Source organism: Jaculus jaculus, chromosome 13, assembly GCF_020740685.1.
Source record: "Jaculus jaculus isolate mJacJac1 chromosome 13, mJacJac1.mat.Y.cur, whole genome shotgun sequence".
Classification (NCBI taxonomy): Eukaryota; Metazoa; Chordata; class Mammalia; order Rodentia; family Dipodidae; genus Jaculus; species Jaculus jaculus.
The window spans coordinates 38620360-38644063 of NC_059114.1; the positions used below are offsets into that span (position 1 = coordinate 38620360).

Here is a 23704-nt window from a genome sequence, read left to right on the forward strand (position 1 = left end):
CTCAAGTCAGTTGTTAGAGAACTTCTAAGTATGATTGAGGTAACTTGGATATGTGAATCTACATTGTCAGCTACACAGCTCATGAATTCTGAACACGGAGCAAATATTTGTAGCAAAACTTAGTCGAGTAATGAATTGCTCTATAGATGTTACATACACACAAGCGTTTGAAGGCTTGGTAGAAAAAAAAGAATTTAAAATATCTCATGAGCTGTTTTCTTACATTTGGTGATATGTTTAAATGATAGAGCAGTGGATATATTGGGTTGAATAAATATTATTTAAATTAATTTTACTTGTTTCTTTTCATTCTTTAAATACAGCCTACTGGAAAAGTTTAAAGTATAATGGTGACTTACACTACATTTCTACTGGAGTATGCTGGACTAGAAAAAATTTAGGGCCATCTTTTGGCACCTTGGTAGGAATACATTGTCTATTGGGCGAGTCAGGGTGGGCATGGGGAAACAAAAGTCCTTGATTTGCTACAGGCAAGTCCAGTGGATTCTTTTTCTTATTATTATTTATTTTTCGAGACAGGGTTTCATGTAGACCAGCTGGCTTCAATGTAGCTGAGGAGGACACTGAATTAACCCTCCTCCCTCTACCTCCAGAGCACCAGGATTACAGGTGTGCAGACCATGCCTGGTTTTGTGCAGTATTGAGGACTGCACTCAGGCCTTGTGCATGCTTGGTAAGCACTGTGCCAACTGAGCTACATCCTCAGCCCAAGATTATTAGGTTTTTTTTAGAAGTATTTTATTTTTATTTATTTATTTGAGAGTGACAGACAGAGAAAGAGGGAGAGAGAGAGGGAGGGAGGGAGAGAGAATGGGCACGCCAGGGCCTCCAGCCACTGCCAAGGAACTCCAGACGCATGAGTCCCCTTATGCATCTGGCTAATGTGGGCCCTGGGGAGCCAAGCCTCGAACTGGGGTTCTTAGGCTTCACAGGCAAGCACTTAACCACTAAGCCATCTCTCCAGCCCCCAAGATTCTTAGTTTTTAATAAAGTCCCAGATTTTAGCCTGTGGTTCCTAGCTGATGTTTCTCTACTACTCCTGTCTGTCTTTGAGATTCTTCCTTTCACATTCTGGTGTGGGGATGGTCTGTGACACAAAGCATGCCGCCAGTCTTGTCCAGAGGTAATGAGGAAAAGGCATTTGAAAGTATAGCAAGGAAGCTGGCCTGACTTGCATCCTGGAGATACCTAGTAAGACCAGTTTTCAAAGAAAGCTCTGGGCTCTGTCCTGAAGCTAAGCTACATCAGGCCAGGAGGAAGCTTCTCAGACACTACATTACAAAGCCAGGTATGGATTTCGGAATATGAAGAGACTAATGAAAACTATTTGCATCTTACAGCACTCAACTCTCTCTGTGAGACAGAAGCATTCATTGAGGAAAGCATGAGCTTTGACGGCAGAAAGACCTGGGTTGAACCTGAGTTTCCTGTTGAACCAACTGGGAAATGTCCCTTTCAGTTAGTAAAGCCCTGCTATGTATTATAAAGGAGTGTAGGTGGAAGATGGGGCAACTTTTTAAGCAGGAAAATACAGCATCTTTCATCCTGTTTTGTTTTGCTTAGAATGTGGTTCTAGGAAATCTAATTGCAAAAAGAAAAGAGCTTTCCTTTGGAAACAGTGTGTCCGCGGCGAGGCTGGTGAAGACCAGCGTAGGAAACATTCTGAGAGGTGTGTGGAAGAAATGAGTTAACTAGGTTTCACTCAGCTTTGCCAAACTTACTTGATTAGGACTTTTTTTTTAAGTCTGTAAGCTACTGGAAGATCACGTGGGAAGTCTCTCCTCACCCCCACGTGTTGGCGGGACTGCACATACTGCCTTGTGGTGTGGATGGAGACAGGGGGCACGGCGCCAGGCGGTCTCAAGCCCCTACAGCCAATGACAAACTCATTCCCATGGGGCTCAGACAACAGTGGAGGTATTTTTAAAAGCTGTCAGGAAGCTATGACAACCCCTTAAAGCATTGCCTTCGAAGTTTCTAGTTTATACTGTAGAGCAGTGACAGATTTAGATTTTGTTTGTTATCTGTTTTATAAAGTCCTATTGGTCTCTCACAGCTCTCTGCAAGTGATCAACAAATATAATAACCTTTTGCTGTGACAATGTTTCAAAGAGAACTGCTGGATTGCTATTTAAACACACACACACATACACACACACACACACACCCAGCATAGTAGCAAATGAACAGATTAAAAGTATATGTTTAATTTATAAACGCTCCTCTGATTAAAAGTGAGAGATGTGGAAAGATCACTGAAGGATAATGTTCACACTCAATTTGTAACAATTGAACCTTTCTTTCATCAAGACACATATCTGATATCATCTTCCAAATCCCACAACACACACGAAATAGAGCCCAGCCAGTGGCAGCAGACAGAAGAGGAGGAAAATGCTACTCCTAAAGGGATGCGGAGTACACCAGGGTCTAAAGTAAAATGCACGGAAAAGAAGCTAGGTTGTCTGTGAGTATTTTGGTTAAAAGTACAATTTCTCCATTGTGTCCGGCCGCACAATGGAGGACCTGGCAATCCCCCGCCGCCATGTCCTGGGCTTTTGGGGGAATTCACAGACAACCAGTAGCGTTTTGGGGGGTTCTCCAGCCGTCATCCTCCCGGAAAGGCCCAGAGGTGACCTTTCCAAAATCTGATCACAGGTCCGAGGTCCATGTCCCCTGCCCAATCCACGGAGAAGTCCCTTCAGGGTTCCGGAAGCCTCACCCGGGGTTGAACATTATCTTGGCTTTGGCTCTTGGAAGAGAATCACTAAGCACAGACCAGACCCAGTGAGTGAGCAGGTGTTTTGGACAATAGACTGGTTGAGCCCATCTATATTATAAAAATGTCTCAGAGCAACCGGGAGCTGGTGGTTAACTTTCTCTCCTACAAGCTTTCCCAGAAAGGATACAGGTGGAGTCAGTTTAGTGACGTCGAAGAGGACAGGACCGAGGCGTTAGAAGGGACTGAATCAGAGACGGAGACCCCAGGCTATCAATGGTAACCCATCCGGGCACCTGGCAGACAGCCTGGCTGTGAATGGAGCCACTGGCCACAGCAGCAGTTTGGCTGCCCGGGAGGCGACCCCATGGCAGCGCTGAGGGCGGCAGGCGACGCGTTTGAACTGCGGTGCCGGCGGGCAGCGGTGATGCAACATCCCAGCTGCATGTAACCCCAGGGACAGCATGTCAGCGCTTTGCACAGGTGGTGAAGGAACTCTTCCAGGATGGGGAAAACTGGGGTGGCATTGTGGCCTTCTTCTCCTTCGGCGGGGCACTGTGTGTGGAAAGCGAAGACCAGGAGATGCAGGTATTGGTGAGTCGGATTGCAGGTTGGATGGGCACGTACCTGAATGCCCACCTGGAGCCTCGGGTCCAGGAGAATGGGGCCGGGACGCTTTTGTGGAGCTCTATGGGAACACTGCAGCAGCCGAGAGCCGGAAGGGCCCGCAGCGCCTCAACCGCTGCTTCCTGACGGGCATGGCTGTGGCCCGGGTGGTTCTGCCGGGCTCGCTCTTCAGTGGGAAATGACCAGACACTGACAACGCGTTCACCCTCTCGCTGCCCACCCTGCCCCCACCACACCCCTCTGTTCAGCCACCTGTACCGCAGGAGAACACTACATGTAGCCCGTGCCCTCTGTCACAGGGTCGGGCCCAGACCAGGTCCTCTGCAGTCAGCTTTCTAGAACCTACCACGCTTCTGTAAGAACAACCTTCCTCCACATCTCAGTTTTCTTGGCCCCCAAATCTACAAGGTTTTCCCCAGATCTGCCCCTTGCAGGTAGGAGTGGGAAGGGGCAAGCTGAGGGGCAGGAGGGCCGTGCCTCATAGGTGGACCCCGAATTACCCTCTAGCCTCCAGAGAAGGTTTTCCTGTCAAGGGGCTGGAAATCCTTACAAACTCTTCCCCAGAAAGACTAGATTGCCTTTGTTTTGATGTTTGTGGCCTCAGAATTGATCATTTCCCATTCCCCTGTGGCCCTGGGCCCTCCTTCCTTCCAGCTCTACCCCCAAGAGCCATTGAGAGGCTGCTTTTGACTAAGTAGAAATTCAGGCTGCTTGGAGTAAAGCAGCAGGGACTGGGGCTCCACACCTCTGGCCAGGCCAGCCCACTCCTGGTCTGAATGTCCCCCAAGCCTAGGCCTCTAGCTAGAGGCCAGCCCCACCCAGGAGGAGGGGCTATAGCTGCATGAGGTACCCCATGCTAGTGCTTGGGTGGCTCTTGAAGTTAGCACCACCCTAGTTCCTTCCCGTCCCTCCCCAGGCTCCCATTACCGTGACCACCTGGGCCCAGGACAGGTGTCCAGAGCTGTTTATGGCCTCAGCTGCCTCACTTCTGCAAGATCTGCCTGGGGCAGCATCTTTGCCTTGGGCTGCTGGCCATGGAGTCCAGCAAGGCCTCAGCTTGGAAGTGAAGGGGAGCTATAGGGAGCGGCGGGGGCAGCCCTGGGGTCTTCCCTACCTCAGGCAGGAAGGGCAGGAAGGGGAGCCTAGTGCGCAGGGTGGGGTCTGGGGAGCCTGTCCCGCCTGACCAGGCAGATTTGTGTCCCGCCCCCACCCACCCTGGGCAGCAGGGCTGCCAAGCTCTGGCCAGGAACCCTTCAGGGTTCTGCTTCACTCTTTGGCGGTCTCATCCCTGCTGGTCCCAGCCCAGTTATGGCCATCCCAGGCTCTCTGCTGTATATATTTGAAACTAGTTTTTATTCCTTGTGAGGATGATATACTATTTTTGTTAAGCGTGTCTGTATTTATGTGTGAGGAGCTGCTGGCTTGCTGTGCGCGTGCACGTGGAGAGCTGGTGCCCAAAGACTGACAGCTTGCTGCTCCCTCCCTGCCCCCACCCCCCGCCCCGCCCCCCACCCCGCCCTTGTTCCAGCTCTTTGGACTAGTCTGTGTGAAGGTGAAAGTGCAGTTCAGTAATACACTGTGTTGACTCTGTGAACCACAAAAAATGTGTAATTTCTCCCCAATTTTTACTAGAAAATTTTCAAACATGAAAATATAGAGTAATAATGTTTTAATCAGTCACCAATAAATGCAAACATTACTCTTTTCTTAAACCCTATATGCACATATATTTAAGTACACATGTACTTAATTTGAGGAGATGATTTTCTCTATTATATTGCAGGCATTGTAACATCGCCTTAAATATTTAAGCATGTGTCTCTTACACAAAGGACATTGTCCCATATAAATGGGTAACATTATTTTAAGGAAATTAATAATTTTGTAGGTCGGGCTGGAGAGATAGCTTAGCAGTTGAGCGCTTGCCTACGAAGCCTAAGGACCCCGGTTCAAGGCTCGATTCCCCAGGACCCACGTTAGCCAGATGCACAAGGGGGCGCACGCGTCTGGAGTTCGTTTGCAGAGGCTGGAAGCCCTGACGCGCCCATTCTCTCTCTCTCTCTATCTGTCTTTCTCTCTGTGTCTGCCGCTCTCAAATAAATAAAGAAAAAATTAAAGAAAAAATTAAAGAAAAAAAATAATTTTCTAGGTCCAACTGATACCAGTTCTAGAGTCATATTTCCACAGGAAGCAACCAAGGTTCATATATCACATTTGGTTATGTCTTCTCTTCCTCTTCTTTACATATCTATGTGTATATTGCATGCATGCGTGTATGTGTGTGCACATGTGTGTGTTGATGTGCATGCATTTGTTGCACATCAACAGGGCTTGGTACTGGGTGCCTCCCTCAGTTGTTCTCTATTGACTGAGACAGTCTCTCACTTGAGCCTACAGCTGTTCAGCCAGCTTGTCCCAGCGACCCGCTGTCTCTGCCTCCCAAGCCCTTGAGTTACTGGCAGGTCACCGCACCCAACAGGCGTGAATGTGCACACCGGAAATTCAAACTCTGGTCCTCATGCTTGTGTAGCAAACACTTTATCCATTAAGCCAGTCCCATACATCTTAAGAACGTACCTCCTACTTCTTAGGTTTTTTTTTTTTTTCCTGACTGATGTCCCACATAATGGTTTTCTCTGTGTGATTATTCCTCTTAAATCATTTAATCATCCTTCAACACTTGTCAATCCAGGTAAACTTAAATTGGGCCTGCTGAAACAAATACTGAAGACTTGCCTATAACGCCTCATAGGGGAGCTTTTTCTTTGCATTCTGTTCCCGTGGGACCACTGACTGTGCCCTTTTACCATCGGGCTTGTTCGGGTTGGGCATTCTATCTAGTTTAAATTTAACCTGAATACATATGACAGACTGTTGAAGATTCAGTTTTCTTCAGTCAACGACATATATTCGTCTGTATTTTATTTTGAGGTAGGGTCTCATAATAGCCCAGGCTGACTTGACACTCTCTCTGTAGTTCCAGGCTGGCCTTGAACTCATGGCCTTCCTCCTATCTCTGCCTCCCAGAGCTGGAATGAAAGGCATTCACCACCACACCTGGCCTTTATCTCTCTCTCTCTCTCTCTCTCTCTCTGTTAAATGTTAAGTGTTTAAAATGTTAAGTATCAAGTTTTCTTAAAAGTAAGAAAAAAAAGAAAAAGAAAAAGTCATCTCTGACTTTTTTTAGACAAAACCACTAACATTTTAATATGTTAAGGTTTGCTTGTCTTTACCACTTTATTTAGTCAATTCTGCAACCCTGAACAATTTTTTAAAATGTTTTCCCTGCTTGATTTGTGTTATAAACATTTTCTATACAATTTCAAACTTTTTGTAAGTCTTTAGAAAATGACATAAATCTTTCATATGTGGAATTCCTACTACTGGAAACTTAAGCTGTTTATAGTTTCTCTTACTATAAGTAATATTGTGGAGACTTTATCTAGGTATTTTTCTTCTTTTATAATTCTACAGGAAAAATTATTGGGGTGAAAGGAATGGATTTTTAAATTTTATTTTTTCTCTTGATTATCAAAGTAAGATGAGTTTATCATTGATGAGAAAAATATAATAAAACTGGGAAAGGAAAACAGTGCTCAGGACCCACCCAACAGGCAGCTGAGGTTAGTGTTTTCATGTGATTTCTTCTGAACTCTGTAGTGATTTTCTATCTTAGCCAGGTTTACAGATATAAACATTTTAAAGGTTTTTTTAATATTGCTACCAAAATTGTTTTCAATTTATCATTGATTTCCCCCTTCTGGGAGTAGATGTATTGTGACTTCTGAAAACACAAGCACCTAAAAATAAAAATTACTAAGTAAGCTGAACTACCTCAAAACTTCCCAGGCCTTTGGTTTGGATATTAAAAATCCATGAGCTTGTGAAGGGCTTAAAAAAATATTGGACAAATAGTCCTTGGAAAACTCGTGCCCAGCTTTTCACCTGGTGACGTTTCCTGCTTCTGAGAGCTGTCCGCTGTTGCTCACCTGGGATGGCCAGACATGATGATTTGACAGGTAGCTGTAAAGCCAGCTGCTTCACTGGTCGTCCTCAGTGAAGGGAAGTTATTGGCCATCGATAGCTACAGACAGAAGGAAATATTCCTCTACTTAGAGCTTTCCTGTCTTTTTCATGATGTAGTGTATGTGGAAAATAAGGATGTTGTACATGAATGACACTGGTGGAGTCTTGGACCCTCCCTGACTTCCTTGAAAGATGAGGAATCAAGGTCTCTGCCTCCGAGAATTGATTCATGGCACATTTGGGTCAGCTTTTCTGCATCCTTAGGAACTTAGAAGAATTTGTCCTTTCATCCTTTCATGCCCCCCATCCTTCTCTCTCTCTCTCATTGTTCTACTTCCCGAACCTTTTCCTTGTACTGAGAATGTCATGGTTCATCAAGAGTGTCATGGTTTGAATCTGAAATGTCCCTATAGGCACATAGTTTGAATGCTGCTTCCCTGAGTGATGGTGCTGTTTGGGGAGGTTGTGAAGTGTGCCACTAGGAAGAGGCCTTGAAGGTTATAGCCTGGGCCCTGGTTCTGTCCACTCTCTGCCTTCCATCAGCTGTCATGTGGTCAGCTGCTTACACGCACTTCTGCTGCCACTTACAGCATTCCTTCCCCACCAAAACAGCTTAAGATCCTCCTGAAATCCTGAACCCCAAACAATCATTTCCTTGCTTAAGTAGTTTCTGTCAGATATTTTGATTACAAAGATGCAAAAGAAAAAAATATACCCCAGGACTGGGGTACTTCTCCTCAGTAGAAAGGTAGGTGTTTTTCTTAACATTCTTTTAATCTTAGGTCTTGATTTTTCTGGATAAAATATGCCAAGCTTCTGTTCTGAAAATTTTCATTATTTGGCTCCTCTCATCTGAAATCTTTCAACAGATCATTATTGAGTTTAGCTTGTACTGGGCCCTTCTAGCCATGGGGAACAGAGAGCTGGCACAGACAGCCATGGCTTTAAGGCACTCACAGTTGTTTGCCTGGAAAGACAAGAATGGCCAGGGAAAGTGGGAAGCACTTTAATGGTGGTAGATCCAGATTCCATGGCAAGCTTCCTGGGGCAGTGGGAAAACTTCCCAGAAGCAGTGACATTTGAAGTGTTACTTGAAGGAGAATTAAATATTTTATCCACTGATCAGGAAACAGTACTGGATAAGAGACAGAAACCTGAGGCTGTGAGAAATGGGTGAGCTTTCTGGTGCACTCAGAACATGCATTCCAGGCAGCACGTGGAAGAATGACAGAGGTGGGAAGGAAGGATGCTGAGGCTAGGGTTCTGGACCTGTGTCAGGTGGAGAAGTGAAAATTTGCTATGTGGTTGGTCACTGGAAAGCATCTTTACCCAGGGACTGACTGCTGCAGAAGAGTCCTTCTGGGGGGCACTACAGTCAAAACAGTGTGGCACTGGAACCGGGGTGTGAAAACAAGTAATGACATTTTCAATTAGGGGCAATGTTCAAGTCCATAAAAAAGGGAGTGGTGAAAGAATCCATAGAAATGAATGGCCGAGAAGTATGACAGTCATCAGCTTGGGTAACTCAGCAAATGGTGGTACCATAAGCAAAAACAGGGAGCAAGACTATGCTACCATCCTCACTCTTCACACTGAGTCCATCCTTTTAGACTTAATTCAGGGCCCTTTCCTCCTCAGTCCTCGCACATTGTCTTCTAGAGACCTCTCCTTTACTGGATTAGCCATCCTTTGTCTCATTAGTGGATGGCTTGCTCCTTAAGCATGAGGTTATTACTTCAAATGTCTTGGACCTGTTTCCTAAACCAGATTGTAAGGCTATTTCTAGGACCCACATCATATGCTTCTTTGATCTTCATCCCAGTGACCATCTCAGAGTTGGGTATTTATATAACACTAGCAGAGGCTAGTAGAGGTTAGTGTTGTGCTTGCAAATTAAATCTTTTTAAAAATTAATTAATTTTGATGTGTGTGTGTGTTTGTATTCATGTATCATAGTGTTTATGTGGGGGTCAGGGAATAATTTCAGGTGTCAGTCCCCACCTTTAACCTTGGTTGAGGCAGGCTCTTGATTTATTCCTTTTCACTGGTGCATTTGCTAGGCTAGCTGGCTGGTGAGCTTCTGAGAAATTCTCCTGTTTCTGCCTCCTTCCTGATGTGATGAATGAAGATTTACAGATATGGGCACAGCATCTGGCTTTTATGTGGTTTGGGGAATCTGAAGTCAGGTATTTGCACTTATGCATGTGCTTTATTCATCGAGCATCTCCCCAGCACCCACAAAGGGAATCTTAAACACAAAATGTACTTAAAGTGGTGTTGCTATGGTAAGTGAAGGGGCAAAAGACCCAGAACTCTAGGCCCTTGGACTCCTGTTCTAAGATGATGTCCCTAAGAAACTCTACTGAATCTAATGCCCCATGACACATCCTTGGAAAACTTCCAGTTTGGTGGACTGGTCATGATTTTGGGGTCACATAGATGTGAATTTGAGCCCTCTCCTGTCACTGACTTAGTTGTAATGAAAGTACAAAGGAGGAAACAGTCTTGGCCTCCTTCCTGGATATGTAAAGCAGCCATTGTAGGGTTGTAAGGATGAAGTAAAATAACATGTGTGACCACCTTTGGCATTTATGAAATACTTGTTAGATTTATGGTTTTTTGGTAACAATATCAAGATAATTTCTAATTGATGTCTTTACCTTATTAAATTAGCACTTAATGCAATGGACTTACTCACCCCAAGTTCAGAAATGCCAGGGTTGGGGTGAAATTATGGTTGAGTTTGGAAATAGGAAGGGAACCCGCCTTGTCTCCTTTTTCATCCATTCCATAAACCCATGATCACCTCCCTATTCATGAGGCTCTATCAATATTTAATGTGAGGGTATCAATTGCTGTAACTGAGCATTTCCCAGCAGCAACGTGAATTAATCATATGCAAGAGGAGAGAAAATAAAATACCTTTTTCTTGGGACCCCAGGTTTCACTGGCTACACGGAAACCTGGCAGCCTCGGGTGAGCCTGCTGCTGATGGAGGACCCAGAGAAGAAGCTGAGTCCCAAGAGCGACGACAAGCCCCGGAAAGTACGATTTAAAATCTCCTCCTCCTTCAGTGGGCGAGTGTTAAAGCAGGTCTTTGAGGATGGGCAGGAGTTAGAGTCGCCAAAAGAGGACTACCCTCACAGCTTCCTCCAGGAGGCCCTTGAACCAGTGGATGGTGTTTACGGGTCCGGGGAAGCCCCCAAGCCCCAGCTGTCCTCTCCTAAGCTGACCGCTCGGAGGATCAGTGTGTTCCCAGAGGGCCATGCTTACATGCTGGCAGGTGGCCAGCCTCTGTTCAATGATTACAAGGCGAATGACCATAAGGTTGGTATTGTGTGTGGTTATGACCTTTAAGGGTAAGGCTTCCTAAACTGTGTTTAGGGAAACACCTAAGTGCTCCAGATTTGTATCTTGCTCACACTCAGCTACTAGCCAGAGCTAAAGGTATGCCAAGTGGAATAATATTTCTGGGACAGTAATACTCTTGTTGACTACTCATTGGAAAGTGAAATGAGTATAAGCAGTGTTCACATTCCATCCAGTGTAATACACTGTAATGGAGTCTTTGGCTGAGTTTCCTCAATGTGTAAATTAAATAGAGGTGCCATAGTTTTCAGGTTGCTAAACTGTCCTGTTAGAAAATTAGGAAACAGTAGGTCGCTTTGTTTCCTGAAAGAACAATGTTTGAAGGTACCTCTTTTACTCCAGCCAATTATAGTTTATCCATGTCCTGTTTTACTCCCTATCGCCTTTCTACTGCCTGTTTTTTTGTTTCTTTAATGTTTGTCTATTTACTTACTTTTGTCTTTTCCGATGCTCATTGATATGAACTCTGGGTAGCTGTATTCCTTGGAGGAGATGGTATAAAGCAAATCAGCAAGAGGAGTGTTACCTGGGGAGACATTCAAGCTAGTATTGCCATGAAGTATGTGCTTTATCTGTGAATTTCAGTTAGCTTCTCTGGTACTATGGATAATCAAAAGTCCATGTATGATTTAATTTTAAACTATGAGTCTGGAAAATACTCAGTGATTTCCAAAATTCATAAATGTGCATATGCCCATGCCAGTGGGACCACAAATGCATTTTCTTTTAAAGACTAAATATAGTCATATAATGTATCCAGGTTAATACTGACTTCATCTTTAAAGTGTGATATTTAGATAATTTCTCTTTAAGCATCTTTGTTGTTAATTTACTAAGGAAGTAGATAATGCATTGACTATAGAGTTATTTTGAACTTGTGGATTTTGGTAAATAGATAATTGTAGGCTTGTTAATAGTTACCAAAATTAATATCAGGTTTCATCTTGATAAAATAGGGGGCTAAAATGAAACTCCCTCTTATGCTAGCACAGTGATTTATGCATTATAAAGTAGTCACCTGTTATCTTCATTTATGTTCATCACATTGTTTATTTATCATAATCTTTGGGAGAAAGGTAAAGTTTGGCCATTTCCAATTTGTAGATGAAGAAGCTTGTGTGCCAAGTTAAGGGGCTTACTCATTGCAGAGACCTCAGGTGCAGTGAAAATAAAGACAGATCTTCAGGTGCCCCTTACTTTTAATTCCATGGCAGGCTCAGTTTTAAAGAATAAGATCATTATACAATAATAGTGATAATGATAATACTTGCTATTATTTATGTCTTAGGTATGCTATTGTACTTATAGTATTCCTTTTAAAGTATATTTTATTTGTAAGTTGAGAATGAAAGCAGTCATAGTTCATATAAAACTTGTAAAAGGCCATGGTAGATAATTTGGAGTGTTTCATAAGCCATGTGCTAAATTTGATGTATTGGTAGGTGTATGATTTGATGTTGACTAACAAAACCAAATATATTTGTCTTCATGGCAGTGTGACTCAGTTGCTTAAAGCATAGTGTGGAGAGGCTCTGTGGAAGATCTGGCTCCTGCTTGGTCTCATGTATATACTTGCTCTCTTTGTTCATCAGGTACCTCATTCCCCCTTAGCCAGGCTCTGGATTTCAGAAGGGTCATGAAGGATTCATGCAGCTCCACCCACTGAAATAGTTCATCCATGTGTTATTTGTAAAAAGAACAAGGAGCAAAAACTGAAATATTGTGATTTTTCAACAGCAAATCCAACTGTAAAAAGCTCCTAGTAAATACTGACTAGATGCAGTGAGTTAAAGGAAGGGCTCTGAACTTGAACAAATATTTGTACACCAGTATTTATAGCAATTCACAATTATCTCAATGTAGAAACAACTTGAATGTCTATTGATTGATGAATAGATAAACGAAATGTGATACAAGTAAATATTGGAATGCCATAGCTCCTCGACAAGGTGCTAACATGGGTGGAGTTTGAAGATATGTGAAATAAGCCACATGCAGAAAGGCAAATAGTGTGTAGTCCAGCTACATCATATATTTACAAGAGTCAAATCCACTGAGATAAAATGTAGCTGTTTGTTGTCAGGGATAGAGGTGACACAAGAGTTATTGTTTATATATTCCGTATTTCAGTTTGGCAAGAAGAGAAAGTTCTGGAGTTTGGAGGTGATGATGGTTAACAATGTGAATATACTTAATGCCACAGATCACTACAATTACAAATGGTTAAAATAATAAGTTTTATGCTATGTGTGTTTTACATCATTATAATAAACTAGGGCTCTGCTGTAAGTCAGAGAAGGGCTGGCTGTTTCTGTCACTTGTTGTGTAAACTTGAGGAAATCATTTAATTTAGTTGAACCTCAGCATCATTATCAATGAGTGGAGGATCATTACAGCAATTAAAGTAGAAACACACATAGAGCACTTAGCACTGCGCCTGGCACTTTGCATGTATCCAGCAAGTGCTAACCACTATTACAGGAGCGAGCAAGTTCTTAAAGAAATGTCGTCTTTTTTTGTGTGTGATGGATAGAAAAAGTAGTTATAAGTAATGAAATTATTTTAAGGAACTAAATATTACTGAAATTTGCAAGGTCTGAGAAAAAAGTGGAAGGGAAAGGAAAGGAGGTAGTATTTATTGAACACCCATATTATACATACTATTTGATTGCATCCTTACAGTGAGAAAGAATTTTATAAACTGGAGAAACAGAAGTGTAAATAATTAAATAACTTTCACCTTTGCCATAATTGTCAAGTATCATTGGAATAAAATTTGATTCAGGTCTGCTTGACTCCAAAACAGATTAACTTTTTACTACCTAATAAGTCATCTCTGCATTTAAAAACAGAGCAGTGAGAAAGTTTAGTAGTGCCTGAATAACAATCTCTAGCCAAGTTGCCACAGAAACCTGAATATTCACAAATGCTTAATGGCATAAATTGCCATTCTAGACTCTGGAAAAAGCTGAAGCATTCCTGGTTCCATCCTGGCTCAAGAGTGGATTTTCCTCTCAGCCAGCTGGATGTAACCAGATCATGTGAACTTCAGTTACACCTAGAGAATTTCCTTAGACACCAGGAAGATTTGGCTGTCAAGAGGACTGTATTATACACACCTTCAAGATGACCTGGGACCCTTCACCACTGGAGTAGAAACATTGACTGTCCTGTTTCTCTTACATTGACCAGCTAAAGAAGCAGAGGGCTGAGCAGATGATCTTATATTCTCTGAACATACTAAGTTTGCCTTTTGGAAAAAAGATAAAAGGAAACACTCAAGATGTGATGAAGCTTCCTAGTAACTGAACCTCTTTGGCTATCACTGGAAGTAGAAATGGAACCTTCCAAAAGTACCACCATCCTTATCTTCTGAGATTCAGAAACTGATAGTCCAGAGTGTGAAACAGGAATCCAGTGTGCATAAGACAATAGGAAATGGAAGCTGCTACATGATCCCTTAAAGAGAGCGAACAAGAAAAAAGGGCCATGGGAAGCTAGTGGCTTAGCCATTGATAACTCCACAACTGTTTCAAAGAAGGGAGCCTGAACACTGAAGTTTTGCTCATGTCAGATTTGGACTGAGCATGTGTGGGCTTTAAACAGGAGATTGTTGAAGTGTAGTAGCTCAACAGTTTTGGTTTATGCAGTTCTACAGTATGACAGCATACTTCATGCTGAGGTACTTAGTAATGTGGCAAGTGTGCATATGCCACAGAAAAATAGTTTTTACTGGCAGCAGTAGTTAATGCCCACTGACATATTATCTTCAGAATTTACAAATTTGTCTTACTTGTTTTTCAAAGCATCTTCCCCTCCCAGAAGTTGCTAGCATTAGTCTCAGGAACAAGAATTGAAATACTTAACTATAGGAACATTATTCAGTAAGCCTAGAAGTGAGCAAGCAGAAAGTTGGGGCAGAACTATGGATCTTAACTCATATTACTGAGATTGGCAACAGTAGAGACTCCCCAAAAGGAGACAGGATAATGGGAGTTTCAGGATAATGGACTCAAGACCTTCAGGACATTATCTGGCTACTATTCAGTGTGGAAGTATTACTGAATTTCAAGAACTAGACTGTCAGTGGTAGTATCTACCTGCTAGATGGCGGACCATGTGCAGATGAATAAAACAGAGTTTTGAGAAGTCCATGACTGTCCTATATCTTAGGAGCAGTGGACAGTTGAACTGGGGTCCAAAATTATTTCCCTTCAGGCTTCTTAAGAGGGTAAAAATGTACATTATTTTTTTGGCAGCTTATTTCTTCTTTTAAAAAAAATATTTATTTATTTGCAAGGTGAGAGAGAAAGAGAGATTGGGTGCTCCAGGGCCTCTAGGTGCAAACAAACTCCAGATGCATGTGCAGCTTTGTGCATCTGGCTTTATGAGGGCACTGGGGAGTCAAGCTTGAGTTGTCAGGCTTTACAGGCAAATTCCTTAATTGTTGAGCCATCTATCCAGCCCAAAATGTATATTTTGCTTCTTGGTCAAATAGTACTTCCCTGACCACTTCTTTTTAGGTGGTTTCCTTTCCTTCTCCTTACTTTTCTTTCTCCTGCTTCCTTCAGCTATCCTTCTTTTTCTCCTCTTCCTCTTCTACCTCTGATGAACCCAAGGCCTCACACATGCTAGGCAAGTTCTCTGCAACTGACCTGTGCGCTCAGTCCTCCAGGCTTCTTTACTACATTGAAGTATTGCCCTAATTTATTCCTGAACAAATCATTAAGCAACACATGATAAATCCATACAGGAGAATGTAAGCTACTAACAATGATCATTTAGAAGTACATTGACATAAAGATTTTTACATTATATGGATAATCAAAACATTATTTTTTCTTGGCCTTTTAGCTAAAATCAAGTCTAAAAATTAATTGTAACAGAGTGTATGCATCCATATATTTGACAGATAGTGATATATACATATACATGTATCTATCTATCTATCTATCTATCTATCTATCTATCTATCTATCTATCATCTATCTATCATCTATCTACCTACCTATCTTCTATCATCATCTATAGTATACATTGATATATTTTGGGAAGGAGGAATGTTTGGGCATAGTGCAGTGTAGGAGTCTAAAATGTGCTTTAAAATGGTGGACTTTGGAGCCAAGCAGGGTGGTGCACGCCTTTAATCTCAGCACTTGGGAGGCAGAGTTAGGAGGATCACTGTGAGTTTGAGGCCACCTTGAGACTACATAGTGAATTCCAGGTTGCCCTGGACTGGAGTGAAACACTACCTTGAAACCCTCGCCCCTCCCAAAAAAAAGGTGACCTGGATTTGAAATCCCAGCCATGGAACTTGCTTTGTCACCTCGGAAAGGTGCTTAACCCCACTGAGACTTTGTCTCTACCTGTAAAACATGGAAATCATAGCACCTGCTTCACAGAGATGTTTAGGGGAAAGTGATATAATAGTGGTGAAGTGCTTCACATGTTGTCTGACACAAAGTGTTCAGTAAATAGCATGTGTTTTTATTGGTACTTATGCCTAGAAAAATGAAGAAAAAATTTGTGTGAAACAAAAGCATGATCCTTTTGTACTTGTTGAAGACTGACTGTGCCAAGCTCTGTGTTGTGTGTTCCATAGTAATGGAAGTGCTAGGCCTTGCCCTCCGCACCCCTGCACGTTCTGATGCTTTGACTGGTTACCATCCATGGCAAAAAAGCAAACTAGATTCTTTGGCTTTCAGAAAGAACAAATAAGTCTTGTAATGAACCATGGCCTTGAGGTCTGATGAATCACTGTTGATTGGTGCAAAGTCCTTCTGTCCTATTTTCCTTTATGGTGGTTGAGTATGTTCTGCAACCTTGCAGCTTGTGATTGGTAGGGAAGATTCACTCCCTTTCTCTCTCTCTCTCTCTCTCTCTCTCTCTCTAGCATCCACCTATTATAGATTTTGGAAAGATAATCATCTACACAAACAACTTGAAAATCATCCGAACCCCAATGGACAAGAGGGACTTCATGAGGAAAATTCTCCAGAAGGAAGAAGAGGCTGAGGAAGAGTCTCTGATGAGCAAAGAAGAAAGTTATGGAGACAGGGATCGGAATGATAGGCCTCTGCTGGAGACAGAAGGCATGTTCCCCCATGCTCAATACAGGCAGGTGTGTCAGCGCCACACTGTTCCCCTAGGGACTAGCCCTACACCAGTGGTCTACAAATTTTTGAATAGGATGTCAAAATACTAAAGATGTGAAAAATCTTAATATTTATTATAATTTGTAATACAAAAAGGCTTAGCAGTTCTAAGTCCATATTTACTTCTTTTTCTGTTTGGTTTCTCAAAGTAGGGTTTTGCTCTAGCCCAGGCTTACCTGGAATTTACTATGGAGTCTCAGAGTGGTCTTGAACTTATGATGATTCTCCTACCTCTGTGTCCTGAGTGCTGGGATTAAAGGTATGCGCCAATATGCCCAGCATAAGTCCATATTTCAAGTGTTGGTAATTTTTAATTTTTGGATGACTTACTTTCAGATCTGATTAGGTATTTGCTGTTTCCACAGTGATATGTGGTTTATAAAAAGTAAGTTTTAGCTGGGTATGGTGGCACACGCCTTTAATCCCAGCATTTGGGAGGCAGAGGTAGGAGTATTGCCATGAGTTCGAGGCCACCCTGAGACTCCATAGTAAATTCCAGGTCAGCCTGGGCTAGAGTGAGACCCATCCTCAGAAAACCAAAAATAAAAATAAATAAAAATAAAAATAAAAAGTAAGCTTTGAAGGTGGGAGAAAATCTGTCCTTTCATCATGTGTTCACTTGTGCTTCTGTTGTTAGTGTTGTCCTCAGTTCACTACCGGTAGAGACACTCTGTAAATCCACAAGCCCAGACACAAGTGAACTACAATGTACTGAAATATACTGAAAGTGAACAAGTGAGCTAGATGCTACCGTCAGCAGTAAATGTCACATACCAGAGCTCCTTGGACACCATGCTTGTCTAGGGATTGCCAACCAGGCACTTTGTATTTTGAGACAGTCTCACTGTAGCCCAGTTTCCTTTTTTAAGTAAATATATTATTCATTTGTTTATTTGCATGCATGTGTGCATATGTGTATGGGCTTGCCAGGGTTCCTTGACACTGGAAACCAATGCCAGATGTTTGGGTCACTTTTTGCATCTGGCTTTATGTATATGCTGGAGAATCAAACTGGGCCAGCAGGCTTTACACAAGAGCATCTTCTTTAACCAATGAGCCATCTCCCCAGCCCTTCTATAAAGAAACTTTATTTTATTTCTTTATTTGCTAGGAGAGAGAAGAGACAGACAGAGAATGTGTACACCAGGGCTTCTAGCCACTGCAAACAAACTCCAGATGCATGCTTCCCCTTACGCATCTGGCTTATGTGGGTACTGGGGAATTGAACCTAGGTCCTTTGGCTTCCCAGGCAAAAGCCTTAACCACTAAGCAATATCTCCAGCCCCTCCCTCTTTTTGAGATAGGGTCTCATGTAGCTGAGGATGACCTTGATCTCTTAATCCTTCTGCCTTCACCTCCTAAAAGCTTGGATTACAGGCATGTACTACCACACCTGGCTTAAAATTTTTTTAAAAAATATTATTGGACTGGAAAGATGGTTTAGTGGTTAAGGTGTCTGGCTGCAAAGCCAAAGGACCCAGGTTCAACTCCCCCAGGTCCCACGTAGGCCAAATGCACAAGCGGGCACATGCATCTGGAGTTTGTTTGCAATGGCTGGATGCCCAAAGTGCTCATTCTCTATCTGCCTCTTTCTCTCTCCTTCTCTCTCAAATAAATAAATGAGAAAATATTATTAAAGTTTATTTCTTGCCTACTTTTAAATAAGGAAGTGTAACCAGTTATAATATTTACCTCCATAGCCCTCAGAGAAGTGTGACTTTGGAATTGTTCAGACAAGGGGAACAATGCTGTATTTATTGGTTCATAGTTCCCAGTGTGAAGTATGGGGTGGGGAGGCAAGTGTGGCGAGTTTATGCTGATAGTAAAAGCTTGGGTACAAGGAGAAGTAGTTCATTCTGTTACATTCTGTCCTTTGGAATGTGAGACTTCCTGTGGGACTCACTCTAATGTCCCATGAGTTGGCATGGAAAGTGGGTGAGGGGCTTCCTGAAACCTGAGGGAGGGGGCAGGTGAGGTGAAGAGGAGGAGGAAGTCATGGCTGGCTTTGAGTGATGGACTCAAAGTATCAAAGTCTCCCTGCTCTCTTATTACTCTACCTCACAAATTTACTCAACTCCCCTCAGCTCACCCATGGTCCACTTTATTCTCCCCTCCCCTCCATCTCCCTCAGCAGAGCCTAAGCCACGCGGGCTCCGCAGAAAGGCTCCCCGGATTTGTGCAAATGTACCTGTGCCTCTTTCCAGGTCGACTTCCTACCCAGTAAAATGTGTTTGAAATGGAAATCTGTTTCTGTCAGCCCCTCACAACCTTTCTACCTTTCAAAGCTTTCAGTGATCCTATATTGCTTGGCATATGACCAAAAGTCCTAACTTATTCTAGAAAGCCCTACTAGCCTGTTCACTGCTGGGCTTTGACTCCTCATCTCTCATGCCTTTCCTTTTGCCTTCTACCTCAGATACACTGTCCATCTACTCATCCACCCTAGGCACATCCCCTCTGCTTGGATTTTCCTCCAGGTCCCCCATCCTGTCGCCCTCAGCTCTTGAGAAAACAGTGGCAGTTTCACTCCTCAGGGGCATCTTGACTTGCTTGGCCTCCATGAGGATGAAGTCCTCTTGGACAGATCTGTCAGGGTCTTGCACTCCTCACAGCTGCCACCTCACTTCAGTTATGTGTTGATCTTGCTAAGTTGTGCTTCCCCAGCAGGATTTGGTCTCCATGATGGCAGGCCCATGCTTATGTTGAGTGCAACATTGCACTTCCCAGGTTAATGAAAAAGATCCTGGAATATAATCAATACTCCATAAATAGTAGCTGAAATATTGAATAAATAAAATATAAAATAAAGAATATTGGAGTTTGAGACCAAGGTGCTATTGGGGAAGGACTCTGCCATTGGTTCTGTTGTCTTCCACATAATATTATGGCAAGGACTACTGAGCACCTAGTAGGGCAGCAGGCAGAGGACTGAACAGTGTGACCTGAGGCATTACCTTCCCACGGAGTCCCATTCTGTCACCTACCATAGTGTGACTGGAAGGAACACATATTATTTTGTTTTTCCAGAAGAGAACAAAAACTGGTAAAGTACAGTTCCCACAGCAGGCCTGGGAAAAAAAAAAAGAGCAACTCCAGGACTGACATGACAATTGCCTTCTGATTCAATTTGAGGCATCCATGCTGTCTAGCTGTGGTGCTCTGAACTAGGACAGCGCTGCGGCAGAAGGTTGCCGGGAAAGGTTACACTTTAATTGTCTGTCCTTTAAACTCTGCTTTAAATTGCTATTTGTTTGCCCCAATCCCTCGTGCACTAAATGCCCAGAGAAGTTTTATTCTAAAAGAGAGGGTCAAAGAATATCAAGGAGCCTTTTCTGACCAAGAGAGACTTTGTTGTACTGTGTGAAACTGGGAAGGGAGAGCCTGGTGAGAAAGCAGGGCCAGGCAAAAAGCCAGGCTACCCTGAATCCCTATCAATTCTAAAAGAAAAGGATAAGAATAATTGAATTGAGCCCTGGTAAAATGTACAAAGGGAAAATTCTTAGATTTGTGCTTAGAGAATTTGTAGCTATAAATTGTCTGGACTTTTTATGAGATCTCACCTTTGAGACAGTGGTCGTAGTAATAATAATAGCTGCTATTTATTGCAGACTTACAAAACTCAGGTACCATGCTCAATGTTTTTCATACAATAGCTTATTGCATTGTCACCAGGGCCCTGGAGCATGCGTTACTGTCTCATTCTCTATTAGGGGAAACTGAGGCTCTCAGAGAGGTTAAGTAACTTGCCAGAGGTCACTAGAGTCAGCCATCACGAATCTCATAGTCACAGCCCATTGGCCATGCAGTGTGAGCGTTGGTGCTCACTGTACCTGTGTGGGGACTGTCCTGTTGCTCTGCAGCAAGCTCCCCAGAGCAGCTCATAAATTCCCAACCTCAGACCTGCCATTTCATGAACACCATGGCGGGGGTTGATTGTACTTTCTTCAGCATTGCTGACTTAGATCATTAAGATTTCTCTGGGATCAGGTACTAGCTACAAGACATCCTGGATCTGACAGAGAAAAAAAAAATGGATCATGGAAATTTATTTTAAGAATAATTTGGCAAACATTTATCTTGAGCTGTTTAAGAGATAAATGCAAATTTCTCCATTAATAATGCAATTAAAGTGTGGCAATAATTTATAAAATGTTAACATAAGAGCATATAGATACGAGTTTTTGTCAGTTGGACAATTCATCTCATTCCTTAAATTAGAATGAATCAAATGTAATGCCTTTCCTAGGCTCTTTGCCACATTGGAGATGTTTTCACATTCCATGCCACCTTTCTAGAAATTATTTTTATCATTTGCTTATAAGACAAGGCTACGTGGAGGTGTGGCTCAGTGGCAGAACACTTGCTTGGTATTTGTGAGGTCCTGGGTTTGATTCTCCATGTCACTACAAAAAAATGGTGCTCGTTACATGGAGCCAACCAGTGGGGATTATTAGTTCCTAGAATTCAAGAACTACAAGGTTACTTCATATATCACTATTACATTTGTTTATTCAGAAGCCAGCATGTGACTGAGAAATATTGTGCCAGGCTCTGGCCTACATTTCTGGAAGGGATGGAGAGCTGGCACTTGTGGTCTGGTCCTCGGGAATGTTCAGTGGAGTAGGAGAGCTGCAGGCGGGGGTAGGGCTCCTGGGTAGGAGGCCTCAGTGGGCCTGTAAGCCCTCCTGGAGGAGGAGCTGCACAGCTGACATGCGGGAAGAAGTTGGGGTTGGCAGGCCTGAGGAGAGAGGCCCACGGACAAGAGCTGGATGGAAGAAGCAACAAAACGTTTAGATCAGTTTAGGAGATTGGATTTCATCGTGAGACTTTATCTGGAGGGCAAGTATTTGCTAAAAGAGTTCCTGCATTCTTTCCACATGAAAGTCAGGATGGTAGGAAATATAATCATATTGGCATGAGTGGGAAGAACATCTCACAAGACTGGTGAATTCATGCCAGAGTTTGTGGGCATCTGTGCTCGGATTGTGGGTGTGGGATGGAGAAAATGAGATGGATTTAACAAGAAGTTTAGAAGCTTAAATAGATAGGGGTCATTAATAGATTCTTCAGGTATCAAGCTGATATTGCTCCTTCTTCCTTGGGAGATGTCTTAGACATATTGTCTCCAGACAATAGTTAAGAAACATTTTCTGGAGAGTGACAGTCAAGGACTGAAGACCATTGGAAAGGCTGATAAAGGAACTCAGTTTTATAAGAGAGCTTATGACATGCCAGAGAACAGACCATCTCACTCAGACACAGGCGTCACCACTCCCACCTTACAGGAAGAGAAATAGATTAGGAGAGGTGAAGGGAATGTCAAAGTTACACAGCCATATCAGACTACAGTTTCTATTCTATTGACTTCACAGTGCAGAGCTCTTACTCACTAGGATAGCTCTTAATCACACAGTGCTCAAAGTGAATAAAACATGGTACAAATGCAGAGCTAAGCTTTGAAGTGGGTAACGTTCATTCGTTTACTCACTCAATTGCTCAGCCTGTTTCAGAAAGCCATCCTTCTTGAAAGTTGCAATTAGGGGCTTTGTGCATAGTCATTAGGAGGGTGAATCCTGGCTACTCAGCCCCATGGGATCCAAATCTATCTCCTCTTCTTCCTTGTTGTGTGTCGGACATTAATTTCCCAGCATCTCATTTTCCTATCTTTGACACCGAGATGATAGTATTCATCATATCTCTCTGGAAGATTGTGAGGATTAAATGAATCGCACGCAGGACTGTCATGCATGGAACTGTACCTGGGCTCCTTATAGGCATGCTACAAGAGTTCACTATCAGTATTTGCAACAAGGAAAGCCATGTCCTTCCATTATGGAGCTTATAGAAATTACATATGAGATGGTAACCAGGGTAGTGAAGAGCGTCAAGTCTCACAATGCCAGATGTGGTAACAGAAGATGCCATACTAGAGATGTGCATCCAAGAAATTCGCTCATAAAACTGCTGTTAATGCTGGGTGGGACAGTGTATACCTTTAGTCCCAGGACTTTGGAGACCTTAGAGTTTGAGGCCACCTGGACTAGAGTTTCAGGTCAGCCTGGGCTACAGTAAGACCCTGCCTTGAAAAAAAATACAAATAGTGCTTGCTTTGGCAGTACATATACTAAAACAACAACAACAACAAATGAAACCAACAAAAGGTACTGCTGTGGTTGTTCAGTGTCCTGGCCATCTTACCATTAGCACGTGTAGGAAACAATTTCCTCCAATTCTTCTGGAGCCTTTGCCAAGACCCATCATTGGACAATAAACTTGAACTGCTGGTCTAACTAAAGCCTTGCCTGTCTTTTTCAGGATGGGGAGCTTCCTGAGGACAACTGTCTTCACTGCCATGGGTCAGGCAGTGCCACCTGTTCTCTGTGCCACGGCAGCAAATTCTCCATGTTGGCGAACAGATTTAAGGAGTCCTATCGGGCCCTGAGGTGCCCTGCTTGTAACGAGAATGGCCTGCAGCCTTGCCACGTTTGCAACCAATAGCCTTGGCTCTGAGTGTCTGTTTTTATTGTGCTCTCCCTAGAGTTATTCCTCATAGACTGCCCCTCCTCCTCCTCCTGCTGCTGTCTTTCCCAGCCAGAGAGCTGCCTCAGCTGTAATCACTTCTACCACTAGCAAATCTTGAAGCTTTTGATGACATTTGGAGAAGCTGGTAACATCTCCATGTGGATCTAAGGAGCAGGGCATTTTTGAATTAGTGTGTGCTTTGAACCAGTTCTAAAATTATCCTTCCAGGAACATGCACATGCATCTCACTTGACTTAGCTTCGTT

At 43.0% G+C, this 23704-nt stretch overlaps 1 protein-coding gene and 1 pseudogene across 1 annotated transcript; both read left to right on the forward strand.

Annotated features, from left to right (window-relative positions):
* The first annotated feature begins 2752 nt into the window (after positions 1–2752).
* LOC101609109 lies at positions 2753–3549 on the forward strand (annotated as a pseudogene).
* Positions 3550–10384: 6835 nt separating this feature from the next.
* On the forward strand, positions 10385–23415 carry Grxcr2 (glutaredoxin and cysteine rich domain containing 2). Its single transcript, XM_004664716.1, has 3 exons — positions 10385–10720; positions 16656–16883; positions 23233–23415. Exons 1-3 carry the CDS (start codon positions 10385–10387, stop codon positions 23413–23415), a joined length of 747 nt encoding a protein of 248 aa, XP_004664773.1.
* Positions 23416–23704: the final 289 nt, after the last annotated feature.